General features: G+C 45.2%; 1 protein-coding gene across 11 annotated transcripts in view; it reads left to right on the top strand.

Annotated features, from left to right (window-relative positions):
- Positions 1 to 18,018, top strand: part of gphnb (gephyrin b) — a 74,305-nt gene that overhangs the window by 13,850 nt on the left and 42,437 nt on the right. For all 11 annotated transcript variants that reach the window (XM_069515062.1, XM_069515066.1, XM_069515064.1 and 8 more), the window contains exons 2-3: positions 9,663 to 9,741; positions 17,920 to 17,977. In XM_069515062.1, the coding sequence (XP_069371163.1) occupies positions 9,663 to 9,741; positions 17,920 to 17,977 (137 nt within the window). The remainder of the gene's footprint in view (positions 1 to 9,662; positions 9,742 to 17,919; positions 17,978 to 18,018) is intronic.

The raw sequence follows: 18,018 nt of genomic DNA on the forward strand, positions 1-18,018 counted from the left end.
CATTTGACTTGCCCATCAAACGATTCCCCGGGTCAGCACGAATGTGACTCCTAGCTTGGATCAGAGGCCTGGCATTGATTCCGAATGGCCATCTGCCAGGCTAACCTTGACCCGTAAATCTGAGTGCAGTCAAACTGTAAACCTTGACCTCAGTCGATCACTCTGCCTCCAATCCTCCCTCTCGTCCTTCCCGTTAGTGAGAGATCACAGAGGAGCAGGAAGAACATTAAGCTTCCTCTATGAGGACCAATCAATACCTGATCTGATTAGGCCTGTGCACATATGTTTCCCTACAAACCCTAAAAGCCAACAGATAAAGAGCCCCCTGCTAATGTTAGCCGATAGCTATCCATTTCAGAGCTTTTCTCCATAGTGAGTGAAGGGAAATGAATGAGCTGAGTTTTTTTTTTTTCAATGCAGACTCACATAGCTTTTGCAAGGATGCAGAAACTAAGCTGTGGTCGTACTGGTGCAGCCAAGCTGTGGTCGCACTGGTGCAGCCCCGGGTTTCCCTGCATCAGCAGCTTGGAAGGATGAAGGAGGAGGAGGAGGAGGAGGGACGAAGGGATGTGGAGTCAGGAGGGGAGAGGAGGGAAGCTTCTAACGGGAGGTATCAGAAAGATGCAGCTATATTGATGCAAGTGTAAGCACATTTCTATTGAAATCAATAGAGCTGCTCTCCAGCTCATTTTGGCTTCTAACGAGACCTGGCTCACTAATGGAGCAGCCGGAGATAACACACAGAAACACTGCTAAGTTGGGGAAAAGGGAAAAGAATGTGCCAGTCAGGTGTGAAGTAATATGTTTATATGTTCTACTGTCAGTCTGTAATGATATTAACTAACATAACCCAGTCAAGAGTAAAGGGTTGAATTACACAAAAACATATTTTCCTGTACATTTAATGAAATGTAGTCATCTAACTTCACTGCAATGAAAATTCTACGGTCACCTGCTATGTGATGATCCACGACTCCACAAACAAAAGACTTTTTGCCATTGAAATGTTGTGTATTTTAACAGACATTTTTTCTGCCAAATATTTTTGTTTGCAGTATTATGCAAAAAGCACGGAACCAATCTCCATGAATTTTTTCGGAGGGGTGGTCCATGTTTCTCCGTCTTTAACATTGCGAGATAGGGCGTTAGTGAGGGTTAGTCAAATGGTTTATGTTTCTTGCTCTCATGCATACGTGGCATCGATGTCTTTTACAGTAAACTACACTTGATGAATGGCTGCACATGCGCTACTAAAACAGTCTCATGTGCTCAGAAAACACACGGCGCACATTCAGTTAGCGTGCACGTGTGTGTAAACAGCTGTTGGAAATGCCACGGAGAGCTGGCTCGCCGTGGGCCCTCTGCCATCGAAATGTCACCCTACGTGGGGGGAAAAGCTGCGATACCTCATCCACCCGCCGCGGCCACCGCCACACATCCGCCCCGAAACTCCACAAACGGCATGCACACACACACACACCCCTGAATGGCTATATGATAATGCCACGCTGAGCCACAGACACATTCATCACACCCGTTGTCATTAGAAACAAGCCTCATTATACTCGGAGCCTGTGATTTATGATTAATATTCGCAAGGGGTGTGGCGGATCGTCAAGCCTCTCCAATCCATTGATTTCATTGAACAAGAAAACAGAGAAGGGGGGAAGACGAGGAAGGGAGGAGGTGTTGAGGGGGTAGTGTGTGTGTGTGTGTGTAGGGCTGGTGTTGTAGCTGCGGGGACGTTCCGGTCATGGCGTGGGAAATGAGATAGTGAGTAGAGAAGTAAAGTAGAAAGACGGGTGCAGGGTGCAATATTCAAGGTCCCTGTACTCCCCCGGTTCTGTAAATTGTCTCTGGAAGTTCTCTCCGTGGCTTCATTAGTAAGTGTCTTTTCAATATTTATGGCGGCGTTAATAAAACATCAATACGTGAGGCCTTTGTGGAGAGCTGCAGGCGGTATGGGTGCTGCAGTCTCAGGCTTTTCCACTGATATTTGGAAGATAGAGAGAGGTTCAGGTGAGTGCTATGCAGAGTGACTGAGAAAATAAGCCGGCTGGGGTGGATCACGAAAAGGAGACGGTGGATAGTTTTTGGATTTTGGAAGAGAAGATGAGGTTGCATCTGGAGCAGGAAAACTATATCATTGTTTGGGTGATTGCTATTTTGATTGTGGGTGGATCTGTTTGTCGATGGCAGTGTATGCGTGTATCGTTGGTTGTTCCCATGCCAGGCTGCTGACTACTGTAAGTGTATGCTGCTATTGGAGTTCAGGCTCTCATGTTTTATTTATTCCAGTGGAAAGTGACGGTGAGAGCTGGGCCTCTGGAGCTCCAGAGAACACTCTGGGTCAGCACAATCTTTTCTCCCGCTTTCCACGACTTACGGCACATGTGGGACTCCAACTAAGAATCAATTTACTCATAAACTACTTTTTCAATTAATCACTTGTGTCAAAACCAGTGCCCAGAGCCCAAGGTGATGCCTTGAATTTCTTGTTTTGAGCAATCAGCGGGCCAAGGCCAAAAGATATTCCATTTGTAATTGTATAAAACTGAGAAAAGCACCGATCCAAACTGCTCCGGCACCTGCTCAGTACCCAGAAGACTAGATTATGGTTGTTATGGGCCGTGTCCAGGTGCAAATGTGGGTAACTGTGTGTTTGTGTGTGTGTGTGTGTGTGTGAGAACTGGGTATTCCTGAAACAGAGCATATACGCTCAGTGAACCTTCTCTAGAAATGGTGGTGTGTGGCAGTTTTGCTTTTTAAGTGACTTTATCAAAATGATTGTTGTTTAAGCACAAGTCATACAAACAAATTATGACACACCCTCATGCAGAACCATACAGTGTATTCACGTGCTCCTCCGAAGGTCCCGAGTTTTGAAGCCGTTCCAACTTCAGTGTGCTCATGTGCTCTGTAAATATAGTGTCTTGTATTTATGTGTTTCAAGCATTTTAACAACACCCTGACACCTTTTCCTGATATTTGCGTAACAATAAAGAAGCATGAAACAATAAGCATACGCACATTAATCATGAAAACATCTGTGGTGTGAAAAGTGGTGTTAAGTGCTTGTGAGAGATGGACACACATTTTGCAAGTGACAAACGAGCAACATTTCACCAGTTCAACAATCGTTTCCCCATCTTCCCATTTTACCTCACCACTCTCCCTCCTTTCCTCCTCTCTTTTCTCTGCCCTCCCTCTTTGCTTTCAGAGTATTCCCACCGTGCTCCCCTCTCTCCTCTCCTCTCTTTTCCGCTCCTCCTCTCATCCAGTGTGAATTGCTCTCCTAATCCTGTGAGGCTCCAGCTCGCCCTCCCTCAACTCCACATGTCCATCCTACCATCTCTCCTCCTTCACCCGGCCTGGGATGGGGCTGGCCCTCCTCTCCAGGGAGGGGGGAAGAGTTGGAGGAGCTGGGACCCAGGGATGGGCCCTTCTCGCCTGGGACACAGCTGTGAAGAATGAAGCTGCCTCTCCCTCTCTGTCTATCTTTCTCTGCACATCTGGTGCGTGGGTGGGGGTGGGGGGGGACCGGGCCATGTTGTGCTCTGTTGTTTTGTCCTTGGCTCAGCGTGGTTACCGGATTTTGGCCTGGCTACGCTGGAGTAGGCTTGGATTTAAGATGTGGATCGGCCCACTGCTGTACCCACACGGATGAGCCGGGTTCCGCTGGTGTATTAAGCAATGGTTATTAAGCCGATAGAGTAATTATTAGCTGCAGTATAAGCGTGGGCCAAGTGCTATTTTTTTGGAGGGGGGCCGATCCCTTTGTAGCGGTCTTCAGCGGCTGCCTCGGCGCTATAGCAGGTGGAGTGTCGCAATCGTTGCATTATGTAACTTCATCCCCAATTTAGATCTGACTTCAAATAAATGAAAATCAAGCTGCTGGTTGGCTCCTTTCCCCGTTGGATATAAATAGCATTTTCAAATCTTATCTAGAAAAGTGTTGTAGAGGGGAGATGCTTTGAAATGCAGCCCGACGATTAGGATCCCATTGTTCCGCTCCACACCCCCTCCATTCTCCCGGCTGCTTACAGTAAGCCCGAGGATCTGTGTGTATGCGCCCGAGCATGGAGCTCTGCACATGTGTACGCATTCATCAGCAACACAGTGTGATTGAGATAGTGGCTAATGGTAAGATAGCATGAGCATGGTGTTGTGGGCTGAGTTTGTGAGTAGCTGGTGTGTGTGTGTGTGTGTGCATTCGTGTGTGTGTGTGTGTGATGATGGATGCTGTGCTTCTGTTGCTTACCCCACTGCTCCTCTCAGAATTAACAAGGTTGCTAAGATACAGTGGGTTTATATTAGATTAGGTTATCTTCAGTTATTCCTGTTACTATATTTTGCCCTGCACTGTGAAGCCTTTATTAATTTGGAAATTTACCCTGAAAGAAGATGCTGATCTTCTCCCCTCTCTTTTCCTGACTGTAAACGGGGGGTGTAGCACTGAAAGCCCTCCAGTCAGATGTCTACCCCACCCCATTACAATCTGGAGGCGTATCCATACCTCTATTCATCATTAAGCCCATTTAATCCAAGGCCTGGGGCCCAGTGTTTCCATTTAACACAGAACAAGCCAGTGAAATTGGAGACGAGAGGCAGTGATATCACTTCGGTTGAGGCTTATTGGTGTACGGAGATGTTGTCCCTCCCACCAGCAGATGTCATCCCAATCCAGTGTTTGACCTCCATAGCAGCTTCTCCAGGGCTGCAGGGCCATTGGCTCTGCTGTGAGCAGATAAAGAACACGATGCAATAAAGATGCCAAGTGGACTCCTCAGACGAGCGAGGCGACGCTCTGCTGTCCCTCCAGTGGCGGATTAGCAAATCATCCTTCACATGTATATGTACAGATACATATTGTGCAGAATGGATTGAGCGTCTCAGTCAGGATGAGTTGCATGAAATCACAAGACCGACTTACCATAAAATATCCAAAACATAGCTTGACTTCTGCATTGTTCAGCGCAGTATGGTGCCATGATGACATATGAGCTGTGTCATGATTGGGCTGGAAGCAGACTTTGTCACAAGCAACTGGAGCAGTCTGTTTTACACTGGGATCATAAGTTGTGTCAGTTTCCTGATCCGTGATAAGGTGTTGGTCCAAGGTTGTGTGTGTGTGTGAACCTGCTTTAAGGGAAAACCCAATTACTGTGGGATCCCAGGGAAATAATGAGCGCTGACTGCTTCACGTCCTGGAAATGATTGAGTGGAACATAGTAGCAGTTTATGAATTTCTTCTGCTAGTGGCTGACGGACCGACGACACGTAACCCACTAGCTTAGCTAAGGTACTGCAGGTGAGCAGCTGTAGCCTGCAGGCTAACCCTGGGTACCTAAAGAAGAAGTGGACGGACAGACTTCATGCTGAATTTATCTGATTGCTTTGAATTGTGAAGCACTTTGTAACCATGTTTAGATAAGTGCTTCATAAATACAGATTATTATTATATTATATTTATGTACTCTACTGGTTCACTGTCTTTTAGCTCGTTTTTGGTCGCCTCCTGAATGCTGCACTTTGAACACGAGCTAGGTGCTAACTCTGTGTGAAAGTGTAACGCTGTATCACGCAGACATGTTTTTACCGTGTATTACCTCCAGGAGAGACAAGTCAGGAAAACAGATCTTCAAAACCCTTCTTTTTTTTTTTGTTCCATATCGACATTTCTTTCCTCCCTGATCATTTCTCTTCTCTTCGGTCTCTTGATGTCTTCCCCTGTGTCCTGATCTCCCCCTGCCCACGGCTCAGCGATTAACCCTCTAAGAGCACACGTGCGAGCATGGGTTTGTGTTAAGAGTGCATATCTAGATCCCATGCATGTGAATGATGTTGCACTGCGTAATGCTTCTGAAGCCTCCTGCTCTCCTCCCACTGCTGTAGCCTGGGGACGTCCAACACACACACACACACACACACACACACACACACACACACACACACAGGTGGAGGCAAATGTGAGATGACAGGAGTCAATACAGACATAGGCGCCAGGAAATAGATTTTAAATTGACAAATAATCACAATTACAGAGATGCCTGTGTGGATAGATGTGGTTTAAGACATCTGTATCTGAGAGGTCATTAAAGGCAGGTAAAGTTATTACAATATCATTCTCTCATATTTGCTTCTAATTGTTCTTGTATTGATATAATGATGAAAACATATTATATTGTTATTATGACTTTTTCTAGGCAATATTGTTTCTAAAGCTTAATAATGATTGTGATCAGACAAAGCAAGGATAAATTATTAATTTAAGCCACTGATTCCTACATGTTCTTTGTTTTCTATCTATTTATCTTGTTTATATTTGAAACTTTTATTTTTACTTCATTGCTGCCCATCTTGACCAGGACTCCTTGGCAGAAGAGATGTTATATCTTAATGGGAACTTCTTTGTGGAATAGAGAATTGTTTTGACCTTTTTGACCTTGGAAATAGAATTAAACCAAAAAAAAAAATAATAATCCCAGCTCGACTTCCACTTACTGATTTTTTTTATAGCGCTCTTTTCTACATCATATTATTACAACTAGCCCAGAGAAACAGAGGCTGAGAGACACATTAAAAAAAAATTAATTCCCCAAAAACAAAACAAAGCATATTGAAGAAAGTTTCATGTGGGATTGCTTGTAATAACACGAATGTCCCCAAGACGATAACATTAAATGAGGATATGTTTGACCACATGATCTCTTGATAGGCGAGAGTCTTAATCAGTCTCAGCTCTCACAACAATCTGTCTGGCCTTAACTGTCTGTCTCCTAGTTCGATTGTCTGGCCATGTAGAAACATTGACCTTTAGCGTGATGTGTACAGGGAGCAGCACAAGGGTCACTGCATTGCAGCTTCCCTTCCGCAGTGACCCGGCAATGGAGCACCGATTGCTTATTGCTCAGGGATCAGATTTAATTCTAATCCATCAGAAGGGTTACAGGAAGCGAAACCGACTCGGCCCCTGCTGTGCTGAGTAAATCCCAGGTTCCTGCCATACTGCGGCTTTTAGGGACACGAGAGATGGTGCAGTGCACTGCGCCATTCGTGGGAGGCAGAGGATGAAAGCTCAGCTGCTGTTTTACCTGGAGAAAGGTGCATGGGTGGAGCCTTGGAGGTGGGAGGGAGCGGAGTTACAAAGAATCCTGTGCACCTTTTTACCCTCCCCCTCTCGCTCTTCCTCTCTTCCTCCTCCATCCACCCTCCCTCATGCCCCCGTCTTCAGCTCTTGCACAGGATCACATTAATATTCCTTTGAAGCCTGTTTCAACTGCAGCCATAGTTCCCTCTCCTCCACTCTCACTCCTTCCCTCCCGCGTTTTGTTCCCCCTTTCCTCTCCTCCTCTTGCTTTCCGTGTCTTTCGCAAGCTTTTGTTTTCTAGAAGGGAATCGCTTTCGCTCCGTTTCTACCAATCAGTGCAGCAGGGTTTTATTACCTTCAGTCAGGAGTTCCCCTCGTTGCACACATGTACACACATGTGCGCACACATGCATACGCGCGCACACACACACACACACACATCGGCGGTGGGTACCGATGCCTTTGACAGAGCGTGTTGATTGGTTCAGAATGGTTGCTGCCTCTTGTAGGAGAGTGGAACGGCTATTTTTAGATCAAGGGGTAGCTGGGAGAGAAAGACTGAGGACTGTGTGTGTGTGTGTGTGTGTGTGTCTGTGCGTGTGTGTGTGTTAGTAAGGAATACTGCAGTCTTGAAGGAAGTTCCCTCTTCACACACAAACACACACACACATGCACTTTTGCAGCAGTGCCCCTCTGAAGCCAGGGTGGTGTGTATTCCATGTGCTTGCTCCCCTTTTCCTCTCCTCCCTCCGCCTTTTTTCTCACTACATCTCCTCTCCCCCCTCCTCCTCCTCCCGCTTACGTCTCTCTTGTTTCTCCCCCACTCTCTCTCTGTCTCTCTCTCTGGCTCGGTGTGCAAATGTCAGCACTCTCCCGTTTATTTGCCAGAGCCCCGAGCAACGTCCTGCACCCTCTGTTTACCTCTTGTCTCCTCAGCGTTGCCCCAACGGTGCCGCTTTTCTCTTCATCACTCTTCCCCTCTCTTTCTCTCCATCCTTCTGTCCATCCCGCATCCTTTTAATCCCCTCTTCTCCTCACTCTCATCCTGCCACTCTGCCCCATCCCTGTCTTCAGCCCTGCCACTCTGCCCCCCCGCCACCAATCTTCCATTTTCTACACCACTCTTGCTTTGCCCATCTCTTCATCCCGTCCCTCCGCCCCTCCTCCTGTTCATGGATCATAGCACTTCATCGGAGTAACGCTATGACATTTTCACTCTTATCTACAACTAGCTAAGTTTTTTTTAAATATTAAATCAACAACCACCATCATCATCATCATCATCATCATCATCATCATCTGCCCCTCCGGTGTATCGTTTTGCTTGAGTGTGTCCGCTCACGTTTTGCCTCCGTCAGACCCCAAAACACCTCGTCCCTCTCGTCATCCTCCTTCTCCGTCTCTTTCTGTCTCCTCTCACTTTGTCTCTCACTTTGTTTTTTTCTTTCTTTCTACTTTGCTCTCCCCACGTCTTTGTCTTCCTCCCTGTCTCACTCCATTCGTCACTCTATCCATCTGTGATCGCGTTGATGACTCATGTGGCTCGCACCTGCTCTGCAGTCGAGGGGCCGACGTACGTGGTTTTATGACAAGAGGCTGGAGATGATGAAGGTGTGGCCTCGTGCACAGCGAGGGTGGCGGGAGGATTTCAGAGTTTGGTTTATTCGAATAGTGGCTGCATTTCATTTGCAACATGATGTGGAAAAGTGAATACACTCTCACCGTTACTCCACACAGAGTTTTAATTTTTGGCTGCACCAACCTTATAAAGACTGAAACTGACAAGTGAAGCTGAAAAACAAACGAGAGCATCTTATTCTACGTTAGTACGACACAGTGAATCCCTGTTTGCCCAAGATGCTTGAGTCTGATTCTTAAAATCGGTCAAATAGAAATGAGCCTTTCACAAACATATCTGCATTTATGTTTGCAGGTATGAAAAGTTTTACTTACATGATAAACAATACAGAAAGAATCTGCGTTTATGTACTCTTTTTTCTCTTAATTGATCTCATGTTATCTGTAAAAAGTTACGAGATAGATAGATAGAACATTTTTTACTCACTAACATCTGTATCAACATCGGTCCCAAAAATCCATATCGGCCCATCTCCACAAGATGCTGTTTGTTTGTTTTTCCTGTCACGTTACATGTGTGAAATCTGGACCAAAATGTAAGAATGAATTGAGACGTTATCCCAGAGCAGCACAGATCCATTCAGGGATGTGTCTGGAGTGGAGCTTCTTGGCTGTTGTTCCTGCAGTTTTCATCATTGCTTCCAACGAGGATCATTTTTTCTGTGTTACGTCATCAGTAACCACATGTGGCTAAACCATTACACCATTTTTACAAAACAATAAATCAGTGTTTCTTGGTTTTACAAAGTGAGATGGCTCGAGATTAAACACATTTTTTGGAAGATGAATGATGTCAGTTTCTCTCATCTTTCGGTAAACACCTGTGATGTAACAATATGATTTTGTGCTGAAACCCCTTGTGTTTTGAATTTTTTCATATCACTAATGATTTTGTATTTTCTCTTTCTCTCTTTCTCTCTCTGTGTCTATCCAGTGAGTGACAGCTGTTTTCGAAACCTTGCAGAGGACCGCAGTGGCGTCAACCTCAAAGATCTTGTACACGATCCCTCCCTGTGAGTATGGGCCTCTTACACAATAATTCCATCTACAGACTGAAATGCAAAGCCTGTGGAAACACTGTGTTTAATAGACCTATGTTAAATCTACCATACAAAAAAGATGCACAGGTTCTCTGCATGTGTGCGTCTCTGTGTGGAAGCCGTCGTCGTCAGGTTTTTTTTCCGGTTTTTTTATGCTAGAGCGTAACTAAGAAACTAAAAATATCTCTTCAACACAACATGTCGGGGCTCGGTGTCGCCCTGTGGAGAGAAATTCCCAGCATGCATGGCAACAACAAAAGAGCTGCAGCGCTCTTCTGTTTAAGGACGACTCTCTGTGGCTGCAAGAAGTCATTATTTGCTCAAGGAAAAAAAAGGAGGTGAAATCAACCATTGTTTTTATTAACAGGGATGTGATCAGTGACAGAAACGTGCAGGGAAACAATAATCATCATCACAACAAGTGTTTGTCAAAACAGACACGTTAAACCATTGTTTGTGCAGCTTTTCAGTCGCTTCACAAAGGATCTCGCACAATCCCTGGAGTTGAGCAAAAAACATAATTCGACTAAAAATTTCACAAGCACTCTGAAGGTAATAAAATGAACAAGCTTTCCATTAAAGCATAAAAGTTCAATTATGTGGACACTAGGATAGCACACCTTCATGTGACTGTTTAACATCTCATTCCACAATGCAGGTAGATTTATGATATGCTTCTATGATACCCCATGGGTCTTCTGGGAAGGTTTTTCTCTTAGATATTAAAATCTGGCTGGTTTATCCTCAAACACTTCATGCCCTGGGTGAGCCGTTAGGTGAAGGTCGTGGTTACGAACAGAATTGTCAACACCAACCTCAGAAAAAACATTGTTGCGTGTACGGCTTTGTGCAGCGGAGCATTACCATGATAAAGGAAAGGGCCCTCCCCACCCACCGTGGTCTGAAATATCATTTTAAGTTGTAGCAGGGCGACATGGTGGTAAAGTGTACAGCAGTGTCACCTCACAGCAAATGTTCTGGGTTGAAATGTCTGATTGGGTTTTCTCCAGGTCCTCCAGCTTCACAGACCTGCAGGTTAGGGTAATTGGAGAGTGTACGTTGACCATAGGTGTGAATGTGGACTTGTTTGTATCACAGTTTTTAGACATGAAAGATTGAGTTTTCCTTAAACATATGAAGAAAGAAGCAGGAGATCGTCTGGGTCACAATATCAGGAAAGTGTTCTTACATTTTTCTGCTCTGGAAAAATTCAGGAAAAGGTGTGGAGTTCAGTGCACCTCCGAACGCAGCTTATGTATCAGCCTTGACTTCGTTGACCCTGCCTTTCACTGATGGATGGATAGATGAATGGATAGATGGGTGGAGGGATGGATGTTGTAGCATTAACATTTCCCTGAATTGATACTAACGTGCCAAAACAGTTCTAGATCATACTTCCACCCGAGGACAAGAGGTTGTGTTTTATGTCGAATTTTGATTTGATTTATAAGTTAAGATCAAATGACGTTAACGCTGAACAGTTACCATCTTCAGTCCGTCATCGATAGCAGCGTATCACACGTCGCTGTTCAAAACGCCTGCGAGCGAAACATCGCACACTGTCACTACAACACGCAAACATCCGGCACGCTTCCGTACACATCCGAGCCAGGCTCCGTGCAGCAGCCATTGATTGGCCAGAGCTCCCCTGTCACCGTATCACTCCAGTCAATATCACTGGAGTGTCACCACCCCCCCCCTGCTGATGTGGGACTCTGCACCGATCCATGCTTGTCATGTCCTTTATGGTTTGTTTATTTTTAGACCAGTGTGTAATGTATGTGTGAAGGCTGTGTGTGACACAGAGGGCGAGTGTGTGTGTCCAATTGAGCTGGGGGTTGATTTGTACCGTTTTGTTTGTGATCATCCGTTATTCTACGTCTGTGTGTGTTTTTGACAACTTTTGTACCCACCTTCCTAAAATGACACGTTCATTAATGAGGAGTTTGAGCTTTTATTCACTTATTTCTTGATTTAAGGTTTGGTTTGAATTGACTATTGAGATAATAACATGTAGGTTTCGCCACTTATTGAAACAACAATTCAATTTGAACATTGCCTTTAAAGTATAAACCTGCATACGTTGTTTAAGGGCTCTTTCACACCTGCTTTTTTGGTTCAGACTAAATTGAAAAGTCAGCTTGTCCGGAGCAAACAAGGTCAGAGTGAAGCCAAGAAGATAAGTGGTGAATTGGGACAAGAGTCACAGGGACTTAATGTTACTTCTTGTGAGAATTAAGTGATCACCAATTTAGCATTTCAGAAGTGGAGTTAATATTAATGTAACAAGGAAAGGAAATGCGATTGGCGGTTGACAGTTGTGTTTGCTGGACTGAGGTTTGTTGGCTCCGTAAGACAAGAATAGACTTCCAGTGAGTCTGGGGCTCTGGGTTCCACTCAACCCACTTAAAAGGCACTTTGGACGGATGTGTCGCACACCAGTGAACTGATAGGGTTGAGTCTGGATTAAACTCAGTGCTGTTAAACATTCAAATTGGACACTGGGACATGCAGTGAGCGTTGGCATCCCCGGTGATGGTGGCTGATGCGAACGGGCCCCGACTGACCTCATCTGGCCCGAGCTCCTCCATGCCATGTTAATCCACGCCACGAGTCAGCGGCTCCATCAGGTTGACCAGCTGGAACGCTGTGCCCTCAATGTGCCACTGCTGCTGTGACAGAGACAGAGTGAGAGAGAGAGAGAGAGAGAGAGAGAGGGGAAGGAAGGAGGGGAGGGACTACGGGGCCACAGCAGGACACACAACGTAAACTGTAATCATAGCAACTCCCCCACAGACACACACACACATTGGCACATGCAATCAATCTGTCTGCCCAGTTTGACGCTCACGAGCATCCAGAGGTGTGTCAGGTGGAGAGGAAAAATTATATGTGGCAAAAAAGAAGAGCAACAGAGGAGGGTCGAACAAATGATACCCAGACACAAGGACACACAGATGAGATGAGGCAGGTGTGTGTGTGTATACAAGTAAATGTACCTGCCTGTGTGTTTTTGTTTGTTTGCACCTTTACCTTTTCTGAGCAAGTGCTTTTGCTGAGATCCATATTTTTTTGTTTGTTTGGTGTGTGTGTGTGTGTGTGTGTGTGTGTGTGTGTGTGCGTGTGTGCATTGAAGGTTGAGCCTCTCCCCCGGTGCTGTTGAGCCAGCTCCGTGTCTCTGCCCTCCAGCAGCTTGTGTCGTAACAACCTTTGTCAATTTTACAAATTGTCATGGCTAACAATAGCTAGAAGTCAATCAGCTGGGTGACAGTCGGACCAATTTCACAGTGAGGAGACAGTCAGGGGACAAAAGACACACACACACACACACACACACACAACCCTGTACTGTTAGAGCTTTGATCAATTAACACTATAATAACTATCTTAATTGGATCAACTTTCTTGACACTATTCATACAATATTTAAAGCTAATGTAAGTGACCACACAATCTTAATAATCTCCCTTATCCAGAAACACCTGAACAGATTGAATTTAAAGCAGTCTCATAACTGTGCTGAGGTGTAGTTTGTGTTGCAAGTAGTTGAAACTCACACACGTATGAGCAGTGCTCGTCCTGCCACAGATTTGATCTGTGTTGTTTGAACAGATGAAGTTGGTTTGGTGTGTGTTGCAGCTGGGATGGTTTAGAAAATGAAAAGTGGGAGAGACTGTCATCAATGGCCGAGCTGAACCAGGATGACATTTATCCTGTAAGTAAATACAAGGTTAGTGTGGTGGAGTGTTCTGCAGAATATCTTATAGCAAGTGTGTTTCCGAGGCGTCCTGTGTGTTGTTTAGTGAGTGGAATCATGGGAGTGAAACCCCTCACTGTGCACTCAGAGCTCACATCGCGGTAGGGGTTTGAAGAGGTGGGCTAGTCCACTCTTCCTTCTCCTCTTCCTCCATCTTCCCATCCCTCCTTCCTTCAGCTAACATGTTTAGAGGTGACCCCTTGAGAGCTTTCCCACATACGGACCATGCAACAACTCAGCTGTAATGGGCTGGTATCCACGCCACTACTAGGAACGATGGCCGAGCCTCTCGTCTCCTCCTCTGGATGGAGTGTGTGTCTAAGACGGCAAGAGGAAGAAAGAGAGAGTGAGATTGAGTGCTGTGTACAAAGAGCTTGTATTATTAATGAAATTACCCTGGCAGATGGGTCTCATCTTGGAAGTGTCCCACAACCACTGAGATTTGCAGCTGGCTCACATGCACACTCATACTTTTCCTCCCCCTTGTTAAGTGTGCCTCTGACAGTCTATCCCCCACTTTCTTTTTCTCACTCTTCTCACTCCGTCTCGTTCTATCTTTCTCTTTTTATCCTCTCCTCTGTGCTCGTCTTTTATTCATAGAGAGATTCGGCCACGGCTTTCAGGCCAAAACTACCGCTATGTTCACCCCCCCACCACACACACACACACACACACACACACACACACACACACACACACACACACACACTCTCCGTTCACCTCCCTCCCCCTGCCCCACTCCTTCCCCCATCCATTCCTTCCATTTTCCTTTGCCCGCATCAGTTGTCCACACCTCGAGCAAAAAGCCTTTATTCCAGGCCGACTACCTTCAGACTGCAGTTTGAGGAAGAGCTTTATGTAACACACACACACACACACACACACACACACACACACACACACACACACACACACACACACACACACACTCTCTCACACACACACACACAGTAGGAAGAGACATAGCTGGGTGTGTGAGATTAAAATGTTTCAGGCCCATTCCCCTCTAACAGGCTTCCTTCAATTCAGAGCACACCCACCCAAAATACAGCCAAGTGCTCTATTTGCACAGAAGCCAGTCATGCAGACACAAACACAGTTACACTCATACTCATTTACAGTATGAATCAACGCACACATCACATCTATAGAAATACACAAACTGTAAATGTACTGCAAATATACACACACAAATATACACACACAAATATACACACACAAATCACGAGCGTAAAGTTCAACCTACACACTGAAGAACAGAATATGAAAGTTCATGCACACAGTGACATCCACTCAGTTACCAGTTGAGTAAGTGCAATCAATTACAACTAATACATCTAATACAACAGTGCTGTCATTAATGGTCCCAACATGAACGTGATAATGTTCTGGTTTTAATGGCGACACTCAAATCGTGACTATTTTAGCTTCATTTTTGTACAAAGGGAGGAAGTGGAGACTTGTAGTCCATCTTTATTTACAGGCTATGATACACAAAAACCCATATATATGTATATATCAGCAAAAATTCATACATACAGTATACATTCATGTAGAAATGCATACACAGACCACATACAGTGTGTACCACAACACTCCTTTATTTACCTGTGTGGAGCTGCACATGTAAAACTTTGTATTAACATGTGTCCTTAACTTATACTCTAAGTTAACTGTATATTTATACAAGCAAATGAGCTCACTATATACCTTCATACACATGAATTAAATTACATATATAAATATATATAAATGCAGATGTTATATACTGTATAAGTATGCATACATGTATCTTTCTGTAGACATACAGACAGATACACTTTCAGTTTATTGACGTATACGAGCAGAAACATGCGTGTATGTGCTTTTCACATTATACACAAAATGTCAAGTCAACAACATATTTCTCCTTCCGCACAGAAATGGCATCCCCAGTAGTTACCAAATAAAAAACCCACAAACACTCGCTGGCACACACAAACTCTCACACACTTTCTCACGATGAACAACACAGCGACTAGAGGCTTTAGACAGGAGGGGTTGCCTAGGAAACGGTGGGAAGGAACCCTAGTTATTTGTGTTGAGCATATTTTCATTTGGGCTGAAACAGAGAGGCATAAAAACCCCAGGAGAAGGAGAGAGGTGATTTGTCCTGACAGCTCCTTTACTCTCCCGAGGTGTTACACAGACAAACACACACACACACACATAAACGGACGAATGCACATGCATGAACACGTAAATACAACATAATACACACTCGCATACAAACAGACACATACAGAGATGCCAAAAAAAACTCCCTCCCTCCAAAACACGTCAAGAATAGTAAATCATTTGTGCCATCACAGGGATGTCAACAGGGGAGTGTGTGTGTGTCTGTGTGTGTGTGTCTGTGTGTGTGCATGTTGTGTATATGGCTACACAAGTAAGTGAATGCTCCGAGTAGCCCTACATGTGCAGTGTTTCATGACAAAGTACTTCTTAAATGATTCTTTCTGACTCCTCTGCCTCTTTTGTCAGAACCAGACAGCTTCTCTCTCTCAGAGTTCCAGGCTCCGTGCACGCCTGCTGCAGTATTCTGGTATTGTCTTGCGTACAGAGCATCCCTCTGCCGCTCCCTCGCACGGTTTGAAAACCGAGCCAGGCTGATGGATTTTTAGCAACTGATATTTCCAGGGTGCAGAATTCAGCCTCCGTAACCCGGCGCGTGAAGAGTTATTGTCTCTGTGTGTTTTAAAAGCGTCTGAGAGGCAGATAAAGAACAGAGGCTTTAATGTTCATGAGGTTATTTTAGTGGCTGACGTGGAGGGGAGACATTATGCAGTGGTCTCCCAAAAATAGTGCTGCTTTAAAAAAAAGAAAGAAAGAAAGAAAAGGGTTATATAAAGGGTGTCTGTGCAGAGCCTTCACCTTGAGCCTCGGGTTGGTTTTTTTGGGGGTTGTCGTACTCGGACTGGCCACAGGAGGTAGCTGTGGCTCGCTGTTCAGCAGCAGCCTCCTCTTCAGTGGGCCATCCTGTGGAAAATCCTTTCAGGAGGGGATGTTCAAGGGCATTCTCCCTCTCCTCCCTTTTTTGTTGCTGTATTTCGCCGTCTCTCGCTCCTTCCTGCCTCTGCTTCGCTCTCATTCTAATATCTCAATGTCCTCTTTCTTTTCTCATACGAGAGGGTTTCTCTCATGTGTACTCTATTCTCTCCATCATGATCTTCACAAGCCTCCATTTTCTTAAATGTGAATTCACACACGTGTTTTAAAGAATAGGTCTCATTGAGGTCAGGGGAGATGTTTCAGTCAAAAACAACATATTTACGATCATGTGTGCGTTGCTTTATCAGGCCACAGTATCCTGCACCTTCATCTGTTGAACCACATGACGCCCCTTTTCCACCTTTTGCAGACTTGGTGCCGGTGCTCCTGCCGGATCAAGAACAAGTTTCCACATATTTCCACAGAAAACTGTTAGGTGCAAAACTACCAATCATAGTGTTCGGCCAGGCTTGATTTCTTTCCTTCTGCTATGTAACGTTCTTCAGTTGAGGTCTATTTGCGGTTTCGAAAACCACAAATTGCTGCATCACATTACTCCACACTGGTATGGAGCCTGGAGTGGAGCCGCTGCTCCTTTGCGTCAAAAGGAGCCAGTTGAGGTGGGTCACGATGTCTCCTGGGCAGCTGGCTTTGGAGGTTTTCTGGGAATGTGCAACCGGGAGGAGACCCCAGGGCAGAATGAGAATTCACTGGAAGGATATAAATCCCATCTGACCTGGGAAGGCCTCTGGATCTCCCAGGATAAGCTAGATTTATCTGGATTACCCTGGTTTGCCTGCCGCCACAGCAACCCGACCCAAGAGGATGGATGGATGGTTCAGTTTCCAAACCTGCCAAAATGTAGACTACTTCTCAAAAGGACAGACACTCGTACCCTCCTATTAGAAAACAGATACTGGACTTTTCTCATGCAGAGACCAGCGGCACTGTGATGCAGTGGTTAGCGCCGTCTTACAGCAAGAGGGATCTGGGTTTGAACCTGAAGGTCTTTCTGTGTGGAGTTTGCTTAATCCTCGTATCTGTGGGGGGTTTCTCTGGATACTTCGGTCCAAAGACATCATTTCAGGGTGAAGTCAGATTGGGGTTATTATGTCAGCTGGGATTGGCTCCGAGCCTCCCTGCGAACCTCAAAGGATAAGCGGTAAAGATGGATGGATGGATGGAAAAGAGAGACTGTCCTTAAACTGGGGTTGCAAGGGTTGTTAAAGAAATCACTGACTTCTGACGGGGTCAGTTCTCCCTAAAGATACGTAAATGCCAAGAGTGGATTTGTAAAATATGCCTTCTGGGATCTAACACGTGATGATTATATGTTTGATCTAATAACTGTCTTCTTCTCTCAGGTTGGGGGGCATGATCGCGGCCTACAAGATAGTGCCAGATGAGATCGATGAAATCAAGGTATGTAATCTATCCGTCTGTCTGTTTATCTTTCTGTGACA

This window comes from Paralichthys olivaceus, chromosome 19 (assembly GCF_024713975.1).
Source record: "Paralichthys olivaceus isolate ysfri-2021 chromosome 19, ASM2471397v2, whole genome shotgun sequence".
NCBI lineage: Eukaryota > Metazoa > Chordata > Actinopteri > Pleuronectiformes > Paralichthyidae > Paralichthys > Paralichthys olivaceus.